Source organism: Populus euphratica, unplaced genomic scaffold, assembly GCF_000495115.2.
Source record: "Populus euphratica unplaced genomic scaffold, PopEup_1.0 scaffold263.1, whole genome shotgun sequence".
NCBI lineage: Eukaryota > Viridiplantae > Streptophyta > Magnoliopsida > Malpighiales > Salicaceae > Populus > Populus euphratica.
This window is the reverse complement of record NW_011500061.1, coordinates 7,904-23,765: the sequence shown is the minus strand read 5'-3', so window position 1 is coordinate 23,765 and position 15,862 is coordinate 7,904. Positions and strand designations below refer to the sequence as shown.

The following is a 15,862-nucleotide window of genomic DNA, read 5'->3' as shown; positions in this document are numbered from 1 at the left end:
TAACAAGCACTTACATATTAGTTTTAGGTATTCCTTACATATCAATTTATGAGAGCAACTACTTCCTTTCATAAAGAAAAGAACATAATATATATCAATCTCTCTAAATCTAATGAATATTTAATATTTAAAAGAATATCGACCATGAACATTTTAAAAACAATGCTTTGATGCGACATGAATCCTATAATTATGATAACTTTATAATTTTTATTGCAAAGCATTTTTGTCTCATGAACTTTATCTTTACTCTAGATTTATTAATATAATATTATATGAATATTAAAGATAAATTAAGTATTTATTAGTAATAAATATATATTTACATGAATTTAATAATATCACGTATAACTAACCGATTGACTACAAAAAACATTAAATCAACATGTTATATCCTAATGATCTTTACAACCAAATATAGGAAGGCTGAAAGAACACCAAATTGTACAATATGCCCACATCAAATATTTCATTGCATTCATTGCTATAAATATTTTCGTATAAAATTTGAATCAATCTAGGACTTGAACAAGTTTTTCTTAAGAAAAAAAATAGGTTAAGATATTAATTTGGTTTGATATAGTCAAAAACTCTAGCTGACCAATAACCTAAATAAAATTCTGGTTAAAACTTGATTTTTAATTCATTAAATTTTGTTTTATTTATTTATTTTTATTAAAATAATACTATTTTAATTCTTTATTTATGTGTGTGGGTGTATGTGTGTGTGTGCCAACTTGAAATGACTCTTTTCACTTGTAACTGGAGTTATTTCCAGATCAAATTTTATAATAATGTTAATTATATTATATTAGCTTACTTAAAACTCCTCTCTCCATTTATCTCTTAATTCAGGAAGTGATGTCTCTATATATACTTTGCGTTTATTTTAGGATATTTGACTAATCTTCACCCCATTTATTGTTCTTCATACTTTGATATGGGCGATGAAGTGATCATTTCCTACCTAATATTTGATCTGCATAATTATGCGCTTGAGTGCTGCAACAATTTACTAAAATTCACCCTAGCTAGATTATATTATTCCTTATATATAGCGAACTAATTAATATTTCCAACCTAATTGAGGTTCTGATATGTACCCTTCACAAAGATGAATTAATTTGTGCCATGCAAAATATAACAATTTTTTTCTGTAGGAAGTTTGCCATTCTTCGAGATGATAAACTTTATAGGACTTCGGCTTATCTTTTGATACAGGCGTCAAGTGCCACAGCGACCTTTGCTATGAAATTTTCTGCGTCCATGTCAGTAGTTAAGCATTACCTTTTAAAACGTTTTCCAGTTCCTTCTGGTGAGTAGTTTACTGATCAACATTTGAACACCTAAACTGGAATTACATGCTATATTAGAGCATTAGAAACCAGTTTCTTTCAGAATTCATCGTCTTTAATTTCCAACACAGCTCTATACTTGGGGCTGTGGCGACTGTTGCTTCCTTCTTAGGGCAATCTGTTGTGAGAAAGCTAATCAATTTATTAGGAAGAGCATCACTCATCATCTTCATCCTGTCCTTCACAATTTTTGTGCGCGCATTCCTCTCCAAACAGATGGAGTCGGGATAGCAAATACGGTTGAAAAGACTGAACGAGTACATGGGATTTTTTATAACATTTGTTCATATGAAGCCTAGTTTATTTTAGGACATCAAACCTCTTTCTTTTTTCGATTGTTTCAATCTGGAAAGCCTTTCCATCGTTTATTTTAGCTTCGATTCTTTGAGTGCTTGATTCCAGTTGCTGAAGACTCCATCTTTGGCAAGCCCAAATGTCCAAAAACTGTTCACATTGGCTTTAACCAGTGGATGGTCCAAATAATTCAGCTTTCACAGTACCGATGGTGGACTGGCAGGTAGTAGTTACATGTATTTAACAGGGACAACTTGATAGCAAATCAGTATAATAACGAAATAGCAATCAGTATTCTCTTGTAACTATTCTCTGTCAGTCATCACTTGACCAGTATACAACGGAACTGCATTTCAGTCTGGTAGATTGTGGACAGACTATTTAGAGTTCGCAGTTATTAAGAATGGCCGCTTGCTTTAGTTGTAACTCTTGAAAACTGTGGTAACCAACGCAAGCAAATTTAAATTACTTGAATTACTTCACACAACATATCTTCCAGAATCCCATTTAGAAACTCATCCAGCTTCTTGTTCTTTGATCAAGTTATATTCTCACTGCTCCTATTCACTATACTTCTATAGTTCATCTTTGGGGACATCCTCTTTAGCTCTCAAAAGAGATTTGATGACTGTTGCCAGGTCCTTTGAGCTGGATTTTGTTGAAAGCTTGACCTGCACAATGAAATAGGTTTCATGCATCAGATTCTAAAATCTGCATATACAATTAAAAAAGATTGAATATGGAAATGAACATATCCTGAAATTATTACCGGATTTGCTTTATCCCCAACAGGATAAAATAGAAGTGTTGGATAGTCGTCCACCTACAATAATTAATAGTAACAAAGTATTATAAGTTCATCATCAATTATTATAAGGCTACTTGGCTGAAAGAGAAAAAAAAAAAGTTTCTTCATCCCAAATGTTGAGGAACAGTTTTCTAACAGATTGATTACTAACTTGTACTGTTAAGCAACCAGCCAATATGATAGATTTGAATGCCAGGTGGCATAAAAGCCACCAGGTAAATTTCACACATCAAATACGGTTATCTCTCGATGGAAACTGTTTAATTTGCAACAAAATTGTGTTGAAGCAAATCTCTTACCTGCAGTTTTGGATGTTCGTTTGCAGAAGCATCTATCCTTGCAAAAACTAAATTGTCTACACTTTTAAAATGCTTAGCCAACTTCTCGATCTGCTTAGTTGTAGTCTCACAGCTGATGCACCATGGTGTATACACCTGCCATTAACGTTTTCAAGAAAAGAAGTTGAAATAGATACTAGAAGCAGCATCCACTTAATCTTATGGTCTATAAGGTATTTTAGACAAGGGCGGCAGGCATATGGTTTCAGAAGATGCAGTTCACTTGAAATAGACTGTAATGTAATAAAAATGACTGTTGATCTTTAGCATTTTCTAGAAATGTTAGTTTCAAGGAAGTCGGTTATATTGCATGTTTCCTGTCTCTGGTTACATAACCACACTCATTTCTAACATTAAAATGCATCCCTCCTAAATCAGAAATGAGAATTTTTTCTCCATCCAAACTTGCAGGGCTTAAACCTGAGGTGCATGGTTACAGTGAAATTGAGCTTACCTCTAGAAGTACATTCTTGGGACTGCTCAAAACCAAGTCATCAAAAGTCTTCCCTACAACGACCTGGAGAATTTTCTCTTTCTGCAATTTCCCGTAATCACAGGATAGTTTAAAAATTGAAATCAATGAACCAGCATTACAAAACAATTCCAAGGTTCATCACTCTCAAGAACATGAAAATAATGTGTTTGGATGAAGGAAATTGAAAGTAAATCAAGTTTTCACAGGATGAAAGGAGTCCAATGTACTTTTAATGGAAATTAAACAAGTTTGCTTTGATGATATTGTTCTCTTTCCTCCAATAATTATCTAAAAATTAGAATATTATTGAAGCATAATAATACCACAACTATTTATCTTAATTTCCATCAAGGCACAGCTATACTACATAAGCCATGTGTGACTTTCTGCACATTGCCATCTATCAAAAATTTAAAGCAGGGTCACAAAATATCATGACATGGATTGTTCAAGAAATTTTCCTCCAGAATAGAATGGAACTTCTCCAGCTGACCAACTGCTGCAAAGCATCATCAAAAGCCTGCCTATTCCCTAACATGCAAGCATTATTCTCATGTCTTCTTCAAAAAGGAGAAGGGAAAAAAAAAAAACTAACAATCCCCCATGCTTCAATCACACGTGCATTACCATAATCAATTTACAGAAAGTTAATAACACTCACATTATCAGGTATTGGTTGTGATTTGAAGTAAGGTGACAGACTACCATGCAGAAGCCTCGAACAGAATTCCTACATAGGCCAAATTATATCATATTAGTTAAGTTGGATATTCTCAAAGGGGAAAGAAATAAGAATAGTGAAGAAAAAAATTACTTCTATGTTGCTTGGTGTTGGATTGGACTCTAATAAATACTTTGAGCTCATTCTGTTGTCAAAAGCAGTCACCTATCAAGCCAGTACATGTAAATTTCATTGAGCTATAGCTTCAGCAAAATATACAAGTGAAACTACCGCTGGAACTTGAAGAAAACAATTAGTTGCTAGCTAGGAAACTAACCACTGTATTTTCTGAATCTTCAATCCCAAATAATGTTAAGAAGGGCTTTGCTTGGTTTTCATCTGCAATATCTATGTATATGAACATTATCTGCACCAGAAGGACAGAATCAGGAAATTAAGCTAAGAAAAGGCAGCAACTTCAATTAAATTACCCAAAGCAAGTACCTTTGATATGAACTTTCTGGCAATCTCTTGAAGAGGCTGAATGAGATTTTTGAAATCATCAGCATCTGCAAAGACAATAACCTGCAGAAAAAGGAAGTCATCTCAAAATTTACTCCACCAGACCACTTTAGCATGATTAGCATTGTTTTTAGTGTAGCCGTTGATATAGAGAACATATGACAAATGTTCTATTATTGCTATTTACATGATTACTGATGTGACCATGGGATAAACTTCTCACTTAACAAATGCTCGAGGAAGAGTCAAAATCAAAGTTTCCAACATGGGCACCAGATCTACTTGTACAGTTTCATTACAAATTGTTTAAAAAAAAATTGAAAGTTTCTGGAAGAGTGCTGCTATGCGGCCTGGGTTTGATTTTGCTGTACATGTTTAGCTTTATATGTGGGTTCTCTCATTCTAGAAAATCTAAGAGGTGAATGATAGAAGACAGTGTAATACACACTATATTATACTGTTGCACACTGCATAAAATTCCGTATCTCATCATATATGGAAAAATGAAGGAAAATCAAATTATTTAGAAGCACTGATATGCCTTGAAAAATAAATGAACAAAGAACAATAGATTGACAATAAAAAAAAGTTAACATTTAGAACAATGGAATCAAAAAATTAATTTCTGCCATAGCAGTGCCTCATCCTACTTTTTCTGCATTCACAATGCATGTAAGTTACAAGTATCAACCTGAAGTTTGACAGGACTGGAGTAAACTCTGGCAGAGTTCAGTTCAGTAAGAATGGTAACAAGGGGAAACTTGTTATATTCCAGAAACTGTAATATTGTGTCCTTTTCAAAGATCCCTCCTACAAAGCAGACAAGTTTCCATTCATGAATTCAGTAAATTGAGGCTGATTGGCATAATTCATTAAACATGAAAAACAAGAAAGAACGTCGGAAAGGCAATCTCTGTAAAGATGAAACAGGGTACAAGTTGGTTGAACATCAGCAACTCACCATAAGCTGTGTATTTTTCAGGCTCACTTTTAACAATTCCAATGAAATTGTCTTTAGCATTGATATTTGGGAAGAGAATTTTAGCAACAGCAGAGCTGCTCACTTCAACAAACTGGATTTCATTGTCAATGGTTGCTGCTTTTATAAATTCTTCATAATCATGTCCCTAAGAAAAGTTTCATGTTTATTAAGAGAAATCCCAAAAATGTGAAGACATGTAAAACTTGATCTGGTAAATAGAAAATTTAATGCATTGAAACATCAAGGGGTTAGTAGAACTATGAATTACAAAAAAGCATAAAAGCTTAAGATGCTTACAGCTACATATAGTTGCTAAAGACTAGTAAAATCCCATGAATATCAAAGAGGAGAAAAATTGTAGTGATGAGATGATGCTCAACCATTAAAAATCTTGTTACCTTTCAAACTCTGAATTTTTAAAATATAGTTGACTGTGCTGCATATTATATCAAACTTTCATAAGCAAGTGTTATAAGCAAAACAAAACTACATAAAACTAAACCTCACCATCCCTCATCATCAACATATTAAAAACAATTGAAGAAAATAGTTTGCAGAACGATTCTTGTTAGTAAAACTGAGTTGAAGTCATGGACCATCATTTACTTCAGTTAACTGCAGCGTACCAATTCTGCCAGGAACTATAGCATGCTGGAGGTGTTTGTTAGATAGCTAGAAGAAATCCAACGCAAAAACATTCAGGTGTTATAAGCTCTAAAGCCTAAGAGACGAGATGAGCACAAAGTTCAAAATCAAACATCGAACACCAACCAGTCAGGCAAAAAGATGCAACATATGTAAGACCCAATTAACAGAACAGTCAATGGTGATAAAGCATTCATTTAACAGCCCTTTCTCAAAGCACAACACTCCACCTTTGGTTAACTGTCATGAAGTGCAACAACTCCGCCATTGAGGCAAGGACCGAGTGCAAATTCCAAATGTGCGTTTCTGTATTTCATTGACTACTCGCTAGCATGTTTATACTTCAGATAAAAATTTATCAAAGAAAACATGAGGCAGTTTAAACATACATACCTCAAATTTATCAAAAAGACCAAGAACAAACAAATGATACTTCTTCTGAAAATCCTCAGCCTCCACACTTGAACTTATCCTAATAACAGGCACACCTGTCTTTTTCCTAGCCCAGATCACTATATCTTCCCTGATTTCAAATTAATCACACGAAATCAAACAATCAAGATCGAGCACAACTAAAAAAAAATTGTTTAACAAGGCAAGAGAACAATTTAAGAAAAACTTCTGTTAATCACTGGTAATTTGACATTAGGAAACAAAAGCATTAAAACCATAAAAGGAGACATACCCGGAAAATCCACCAGTGTAAACCTGAGAGGTCCCGTTGACAAAAAGAAGCAGAGTAGGGAAGCCTTTGATCCCAAGAGTTGAAGCAACTTTTGGGTACCTTTCAGCATCAAGTTTAGCCATCAAGACAGGACTCCCCAACTCCTTGAGCTTATTAGCAGCCTCAGCAAATTGAGGCATAAGCTCAGCACTTCTTACACACCAAGGTGCATACCCAAGAATCAACACAAACTCATTCTGATCAGTAATCCTTCTCGCATTATCACTGTTCAGCTCAAGAACTATCCTCTGTGCTTTGGACAATACCTCAGCCTCCTTCTGTTGGTCACCTTGCTGCTGCTCTTCTCCTCCTCCTCCTTCTTGCTCATCAATTGCTATCAATTCTTGTAAATCACTATCAGCACCGTCATTATCAGTTTCAACTGTTGGGTCTTCATTGGCAGTGACAAAGATGGTAGAAGTGAGTAAAAGGAGGATGGTGAAGGTGCAAAGCATAGATCTTGAGGTGGGTTTTGCGGGAAACATGCTGGTTTTGTTGAAAGGAGAGGTTTTTCTGTGTTGTTTGAGATTTGTGTAGGTGGGGGGTTGAGGGTTTTCTGAATCTTGGTTAAAAGGTTTTGATCCGGAGATCTTCCTTAATTGGTGGAGGTTATTAAGGGAGTCATGCGTAAAAGGGCAAAATTGAGAGATAGGAATGAACGTGAAGGGCAGTATTAAAGTCATGTCTACATGATATATAAAAAAAATAAAAAAAAATCATGTGTCCTTTCCTTATGATTAGAAAATCCCCTTGCCTGATCAACATGAACAGTTTGTGGCTATTTGGGAACAATTTCTTCTTCTTCTTCTTCTTCTTCCGACGAGCATGCAGAATTTTTGGTTATTTGGAAATTGGGTGTAAATACTGAAAATATTTATAAAAAAAAATATGTAATTTTTTTATTTAATAAGGTGAAAATATATTAAAATAATATTTTTTATATGTTAAAATTTATTTTTAATATTAATAAATAAAAACGATTCAAAAATATGAAAATATTATTAATTCAAAATTAAAAAAATAAAAATTCTCAAAAAATAGCAAAAATAAATACACTATAAACGAGATGCCTCCTTTACATTCTTTTTATAATCTATAAAAGCCCTTCTCTGTTCATCAACTCCAAGTCTACAATTTGATTTTTAATATGTTTGGGTTAGGTTTTTTCATGATTGATGCGTATTCTGCTGGCTGGGTCATAGACAGAACAGACCATTTACTTTGAAATGAGGCATCCATGAAGATTATCTTCCTCAAGGAGGATGGACGGATGAATAACCTCGTGATCTCTATCTATTGATTGTATTAGTACCAGCTGCGGCTTCTTCGTTCTGACATTTCTTTTGATGAAAACGTTTATAAAATGTTTCCGGCAACTTGTGAACTCGGTAAGCGAAAGTAATTTTAACACATCCATGGCAACACACCCCAATTCCTTGCTGTCAACTTTGTCAACTTTCCACATCTCTCAGTCTGGACAACCCAAAACCAGAAAGAGATTAACATTTGTGACAGTGACATAACATCCCTTCTGATTCATTCCTAATGGGAAAGGAACACTTCAGGACAGGAAGAGCTTATTTGCAGTGCTTTACAGCGCTAGCATTGACTGAATGCTGCTAAATCATAGGTTGGGATCTGGGGAGAAAGAAGAGCCCTTGTACACTTACTGCCTGATGATTGATTGTGCTTCATGTATTTTCGTTCAACAACAACATTAATCTCACTTCGAAACAATATACATGCAATCTTTCTTACATCTATCACTTTCGGCTCTTTCATACAGTATGCACACATTCATACAAATACACATTTATTACCACATATCTTAAACATGGGAACAAGCCGAGAATGAAAGACGGAAATTTCACTTGAATCGATTTCTCTTCTCAATAAAATGGAATTCATGCAAGGACAGCAACTCAAGATGCTGTATTCACAGAGTGATACCACAAAGCCATCAGGCCATAGTTCGCAGCATGGCAGAAGGACCTCAATCATAGGTGCATGTATTTTTCTTGAACTTGATAGGTTTAGAGCTGCTAGAATCAATGACCAAGGGACAGGAGATTTGTCTTCGATGCTTTGTCCTGACCAGCTTTCCTACCACATTGCCTCGTGATTTAACATCAAATTTCAGTGTCAATGGAACTACAATACCAGTTTGTGAAACTGTTAGACTTGATCCAGCTCCATACAAAGGAACCTTATTTCCTTCCACAATCACTGATACAGTCCTGCGACTCTTTCTTGGCTGATAGTATTTCTTCAACTGCGGCATTAAATGGAAATCAGTAACACTCATTATTGATTTTGATACCAATTATAGACCAAGTTCTCTAATTGGAGGAATGCAAAGAGACATCATGCAATTACTTCAAACTTGCAACACAAAGCATAAGTTCTTGACATAATTTCAAAACATTTTAAGTTCTATTGGCTTTGAAGGGTCTATCCCGAATCCATCGAATCCTCACTGATTTGGATTAAATATTATTACATGGTAATGCAAAGGATTGTACCTGACCAGTTGCGATGGGGACCTCTGAGTATATAAGATTGATTGGTGTGGAGCTGACATGAATGCCAAATAGTGTAGCAGGGTTGTAAACACTCATCCTCAATGAACCATTCACTGTAAGCAGCTTTGTAGGAACACCAGAGGAGTCAGTACCTTCCCCAACATAAAAATTATTTACGGCCAAGCTCTGCAAGATTCAGATTTTCCATTAGAAATGAACTTCAACAGAGAAACATGTTACCTCAAGAACCACATTGACTAGTTAGTGAGTGACACACACTAAACGGCTTAATTCATCCTGTGATGGAGATATGTTTGGGACCATCCAAGGCTAATTCATAGAAATATTATCAAGGCTTCAAATACAATGACTCCCTCTGACTAGTTGAACCACGCTAATCACAAACTCTGAGAATCTTCCAAAGAAGACAGGAAAATGATACAAAGAAATGGCTTTTAAAGGTTGATGATGAATCTCAGCAAGTACAAGTCCCAGATATAGATTTTAAATCCAATTAGGGTGGCACAATAACTCTGTGTTGGTCCTTTTGATCACAGAATTCAGCTGGTTGATTGAATTATTCAGCTGTATGTACAGGGAGTTTCAAGTCCTAGTTATTTAGAAAGATGGCCTTCCACAACATTTTTCATTGTCTGGACATGGTAACAATGAAAAAAAAAGACAATGACCTGAACTAGAGTACGGGTAAATATCCTCACTAAGCAATCATGCAAAATATCCTCTCTAAGCAAAAATATTTGACAGAGGCTTCTTTACAGCAGATCAATTTTGTCTAAATAAAGACAACCCTTGACATAGAAGATAGTGGATCTAAGGCTATGGAACATGCATGGGTGTGGGCCTTTTGTCAAAAAACAATCAGCTTTAACTACATGCATTGTACTATTGACCATCTCCAGAGAATTAACCATTGGCTGCTAGTTTCCAAGTTCCTATACATTTCCACAGATTCTAGAAGTAGTTATGGATGAAAATACAACCAAATGGAAAGCTACAAGTATAAGGTCCCTATCATACACTTTCTGATTAAATACATCAGATTCTTCCTTTTCTTCTTCTTCTTCGTCGTCTTCTTCTTCTTTATATCCTATCAATATAACAATGCTTGAAATTGTACAGCAGTCACATACATGTACTCGATCAGACAATTGGACTAGATCCATCAACAAATCAATGGTGCTTACAAACTCTAGACGTTCAAATTGTATAATAAGAAATGAAAATGTTAAGCAAACAGTTAAAGTGAAGTCAAATTTTCTTTGTGGCATCTGTACCAAATTCCAACTATTTATTGTATTTATACTTTATCTGTTCCCTAGAGCTTTAAACAGCCCAATTATTTCAAAATGAATAACTTATTGCAACATTGATTCAACCTGATGAAATAAATGCTTGTATAACAGTTGCAGAAAAGGTACAGCAGCATTAATTTACAGTAATGTCCATTCTAATCCACTTACAAAGTTCAATTTTCGGCGAGAAAATGTTTGTTCTAATGACTGTATTAAGCAGACCAGATAATAAGAGAAAATGAAACTTAAAACTGGCATACCTTGACAGTAATCTCTGCTTTGTAAGGCCTGCTAGCACCCCATATAATCAAGCAAAAAACTGTAAACAAAAACACAAAACTTAACAGAGCAATCAAAGCCTGAAACCTTCTGGTAAACGCTTTATCCTCATCATCATAGTTCCCTTCTTCCATGATAACATTACACTCAGGCCACCCCTTATCATTCCACCCCTTATTATCATTTCTTTTCCTGCTACCACTTTTTCTCCCTGAAGAGGACCTAAAGATCCCTGAAAACCTACTAGCCGACGAGTTCCTTGAGTGGCGACCATAAGAAGGGTGTGAAGGTGACTCCATTGGACTTGGTTGCATAGAAGACGACTTGTCTCCATCATGTGAGTCCCTTGAAGGGCTTTGTACGTAATATGCAGGACGTTTTGGAGACCTTGAAGGTGAAGATGGAGCTAAACTAGTAATATCAGATTCAGATTTTGCGGAAAGCATTGTAAAACAACAGCGTCTTTCCTAGTTTTAGACACTATAAACAATGGAAGTAATGAGACAAGAGAGTTGAGCTTATATGTTTCCACTCAGAAACATTTCCAATTTTGAGATAAGGACTTCAACAACCAATCCAAAAACCAGCACGAGTGATTCAATAGTACAGGAAACTGGAGATGTCTGTACCTTTTTAGTGAGAAACTAAGCAAAACAATAGCATATACTGATAGAAATGACCTGGTAGCTAGTGTAGAATCAAGAAATGGAAATTTGAGCAGGAACCCAAAACCTGGAATGACCACAGTAATCTAGACTCTTAATGGAAAACTCTTTTATGACACAAAGTTCTTGAAACAAGCACTGGCGACACGCACAAAAAAGATAGTAAGGGCACTAGAACTGTTTACGCTTTATTATAGCTATAGTGACAGCACAGCCACAAGGTCACTTCTCTATGTTATCTATCTAGCTGTTCTTCTCTCAGTGCATGAGATGAAACTTGTGTTGGAGGTAGATACTTTCTTTTTATCCACGACCCAATGAGTAGTAGTAGGCTTCGCATGTTAAATTAGGCTTGGATTGGAGGAGCATATGGCAGAGCCTCAGGTTCGGCAAAGTGTCGGCAGGCTAACATGTTATTCTAATGCAAGATTTGGTTGCCATGCCTTTTCCTTCTTTCTTTCTTTTATTGTGGTCTTGACTACGCACCTAATTAGATTCGTTTCTTGTCTGCGTCTTGCTCCAGCTCAATGCCTTGGTGGATTATAGACATCAACGACAACATCATCGTAGATTTTAAAATATTTTGTATGGTTACTGGCCTGAGTATGATTTTTCAAATATTCTTAATTTACTCTGATTTATTATATATTTTGGTTTTGTTTTTAGTTTTAATTTTTTCTTTTAATACATATATGGTTTGGTATGACACTTTCCACATTGCATTATTATGGAATAAAAAATTGCATACTACAAATAAGTGAGGTTTATTTTTTTTTAATACACTGGACAATATTAATTATCTTACCTTATGTCTTATGTTTGGTGTGCTTGCGCGATGATGGAAATAAATAATTTGATTTATTTTATGTTTGTTAGATAATAGGTGGGACTCATCCAACTCAAGATATCTAAATTGTTTTAAAAACTAAAAAAAATAATTAATCTGATATAATCTGATCAAAAACTCGAGTTAAACTACAACCCGATTAGCCTGAGATAAAATACTATTCAAAAATTCATTGATTTTTTTTATATATTTTTTTATCAAAACAAGGTTATTTTGATTTTTTTTCAATTTAGATCAACCCGAGTTAACCCTCTTAAGTCATTACTTGAATTTTATCTTAAGTCGATTATTAAATTAGATTTTAAAACTATAATATTAACTATTTATATTCTTATGTTGACTCTATTTAATGATCAACTCGATTTGTGACCTGGATCTAATCTCAAATTAATCTTCAAGTTAAGTTTTAAAATTAAAATAATAATTATTTTTATTTTTATATTAATTTAATTTAACAATTAAACCGGCATCAAGTCGATTCGGGTTGTATGGTATAAATTATTGAACTGGTACAACTGGAGAGTTTTTTTGAATTACTTTTGCATTGATGAAAATATAAATACAGTGCTTCACAAATTAATTAACTAGCTAGAACAAACACTAAGTAAATATAATAACTTTATTTAGAGTTTATCATCCATCTAATACTAATATTAAATAATAAAATATAATAAGAACCTTGGAACACTTAATTCAAGGCATGATGTGGAATGCCCTCCCATGTATTATATACCTTCTAGAAGATTAGTCACACGTTTATGTTATTTCATTTCCCATCTCTTTCATAAACAGGGTGTCTTTCCCTTGTATTAATTTATTCATTTTTTTATGGTTCTCTATTCAAACTCACTCTCTGTAATTGACCTACGGCCCTCCCTGTGTCATCTTTGTTAAAGCAGTGATTTAAAAAAAAAATAAAAAATGCAATTGGTAATGGTGACTTAAGAAATAAAAGATTAAACTCAAATACAAATACAAACTAATCATGAACATAACCTTAAATCTAAAAAGTAAGCTCTAAACCCTAATGCTAATCTATCGCTAACCTTAATTAATTAATAACCCTAAAAACAAACACTAATTAATTAATTAATGACCTCCTCTTAAATACAAGCAATTAGTTTCTTCTAAACTTGTTTGCTTGCGTGTTTAAATTTCTTAACAAGAAAGCAAGTTCACCCTTCAAACTCAAGCTTGAAGATAAGCACCTTGAGACTTGTCAAAAGCAGTGAGAACAAGTAGAAGAGAACAAAATGGCGAGCTTGGAGATGATTGGGACCCATTAACTTTTTGATGATTATAGAATATTTTAGATGCTTAAACAAATTTTAAAGATGTTGAGTGCATGCTCAACCCGACTAATGACTAGTATTAAATTAACTAATGATTATCATCAAATTAGCCTATAAATTAAATTTTAAAATTATAATAATAAATATTTTTAGTATTACATTAATTCAAATCAATTATCCCAACTTTTTTTGAACCCTGTTCAACTCATTTAAGCTTGTTTTAATCATGATTAAATTAAGTCCAACATAGAGTTGTTTTGACCAAGTCGAACCGAATGCAAGCGAGCCCATGTTAGGCTTGAAAAGCTATTTTTTAGCTCAGTTTGACTCCTTTTAGGTTCAATTCAATTAGATCTTCTAGTCCTCTTTTTCCCTTTCTTCCTTCTCTCTTTTTTTTTATCTAGTTTATTACTAGTTATGTGGCACGCGCTACGCCGTGGGTCATTTTTTTCCATAAAAAATATTTAAAAAAATTAAAATCTAAAAGTATTAGATCTTTCTGCAAAGCTACACCTAAGAGTTTTAGGTCTGGATGCAATGTCTGATCCAAGAGTAATATTTATAATATTAATAATAATATTAAACTTGCATGATCTATATTTAAGTGGGTCTGGTTACAACATGAGACCCAAAAGCCTTAAATGTAAGTCTAGCGGCAAGGTCGTGTCATAAAAATATAATAGCTAAATAAAAAAAATTTTATATTACAGAATGAAATTAAAAAAAATAAATTAATTGAAATGAAAAAAAAATTTAAAAAAAAATAAAGCAGAGCAATATTCCCATGAATAGTGCTTTGTGAGGAGGGATACAATAAAATCCCCTTATGAGATTACAATAATCTAATGAAAAAAAATCATAAAATTTAATTATTAATCAAATATATATTAAAAGATGAAATTGAAAAAAAAAACTAGTTAAGAAAAAGAAGCAAATCTTAATCAACTGGTTTCACCCATCAAATCAGGTTAATCCTTCAAACCTGGGATCCATGTCATGAGAATGTAATAATTAAATAGAAAAAAATTAATATTAACAAAATAAATTAAACAAAAAAAAGATTAATTAAAATAAGAAAAGCAAAAAAAAACCTATAACTACTATTTTTTTTTTCAAATTTATTAATATTATATTAACAATATTCATTATAATAAAAATAATGGTATTTATAATACAAATAATAATATTTTTAATATTAATAATTATATTAAATTTGCATTACCCAAGTTTAAGTAGGTCTAGGTGCAACAACAAGTCCAAAAGCCTTGAGTTTGGTTACAACACTAGACCCAAGAACCTTGGATGTAGGTCTGGCTGCAAGATTGTGTTATGAAAGTGTGACAACTAAATAGAAAAAAATTAATATTAAAAGAAAAAAAAGAAAAAAATTAATTGAAAAAAAAAAACAAAGCAAAGTACTATTCCAATAAATAAGTATAATAAAATCTCCTCATAAGATTATGATAATGTAATGAAAACAAACAAAACAAATCATAAAGTTTAATTCTCAATCAAATTGATATTAAAAGATGAAATTAGAAGAAAAAACTAATTAAAAAACTGAATTAATTGGGTTAACCCGCTAAACCAAGTTAATCCGTCAAACTTAGGATCTGTGTCATGAAACTATGATAACTAAATAGAAAAAAATTTAATATTAACAAACTAAATCAAACAAAAAAATATTAATTAAAAAGAAAAAAAACTTGTAACTAAAAGGCATCTACCTTTCACTATGGATTTTCATAGTGCAATCCATAATGAAATGTTGATATCTTTTCGTTGTAGTTACAATATTAAAAGATAAAATTGAAAAACAACTAATGAAGAAAAAAAATAGAATCAACCAGATTAACCTGTCAAATCAGGTTAATCCGTCAAACCTGGAATCCGTACCATGAAACTGTGATAAATAAATAGAAAAAAATTCAATATTAACAAACTAAATCAAACAAAAAAATATTAATTAAAAAGAATAAGCTTGTAAATAAAAGGCATTTACCTTTCACTATGAATTTGCATCGTGCAATCCATAGTGAAAGGTTGATCTCTTTTTGTTATAATTAAAATATTAAAAAATGAAATTGAAAAAAAAATAAAGAAAAAAACAGAATCAGTTAGGTTAACCTGCAAAATCAGG

At 33.1% G+C, this 15,862-nt stretch overlaps 2 protein-coding genes across 2 annotated transcripts; both read right to left on the bottom strand.

Moving 5' to 3' along the window:
- Positions 1-2,043: 2,043 nt before the first annotated feature.
- On the bottom strand, positions 2,044-7,645 carry LOC105108057 (protein disulfide isomerase-like 1-6). Its single transcript, XM_011002206.1, has 12 exons — positions 6,766-7,645; positions 6,474-6,603; positions 5,415-5,580; positions 5,145-5,263; positions 4,436-4,516; positions 4,269-4,358; positions 4,085-4,156; positions 3,932-4,000; positions 3,250-3,330; positions 2,757-2,891; positions 2,419-2,472; positions 2,044-2,320 (listed from the first exon to the last, which is right to left on the bottom strand). The coding sequence occupies exons 1-12, from the start codon at positions 7,485-7,487 to the stop codon at positions 2,225-2,227; spliced, it is 1,815 nt and encodes a 604-aa protein (XP_011000508.1). The 5' UTR covers positions 7,488-7,645; the 3' UTR covers positions 2,044-2,224.
- Positions 7,646-8,474: 829 nt separating this feature from the next.
- On the bottom strand, positions 8,475-11,882 carry LOC105108056 (uncharacterized). The gene is made up of 3 exons (XM_011002205.1): positions 10,900-11,882; positions 9,327-9,512; positions 8,475-9,076 (listed from the first exon to the last, which is right to left on the bottom strand). The coding sequence occupies exons 1-3, from the start codon at positions 11,362-11,364 to the stop codon at positions 8,798-8,800; spliced, it is 930 nt and encodes a 309-aa protein (XP_011000507.1). The 5' UTR covers positions 11,365-11,882; the 3' UTR covers positions 8,475-8,797.
- Between the last annotated feature and the right edge of the window lie 3,980 nt (positions 11,883-15,862).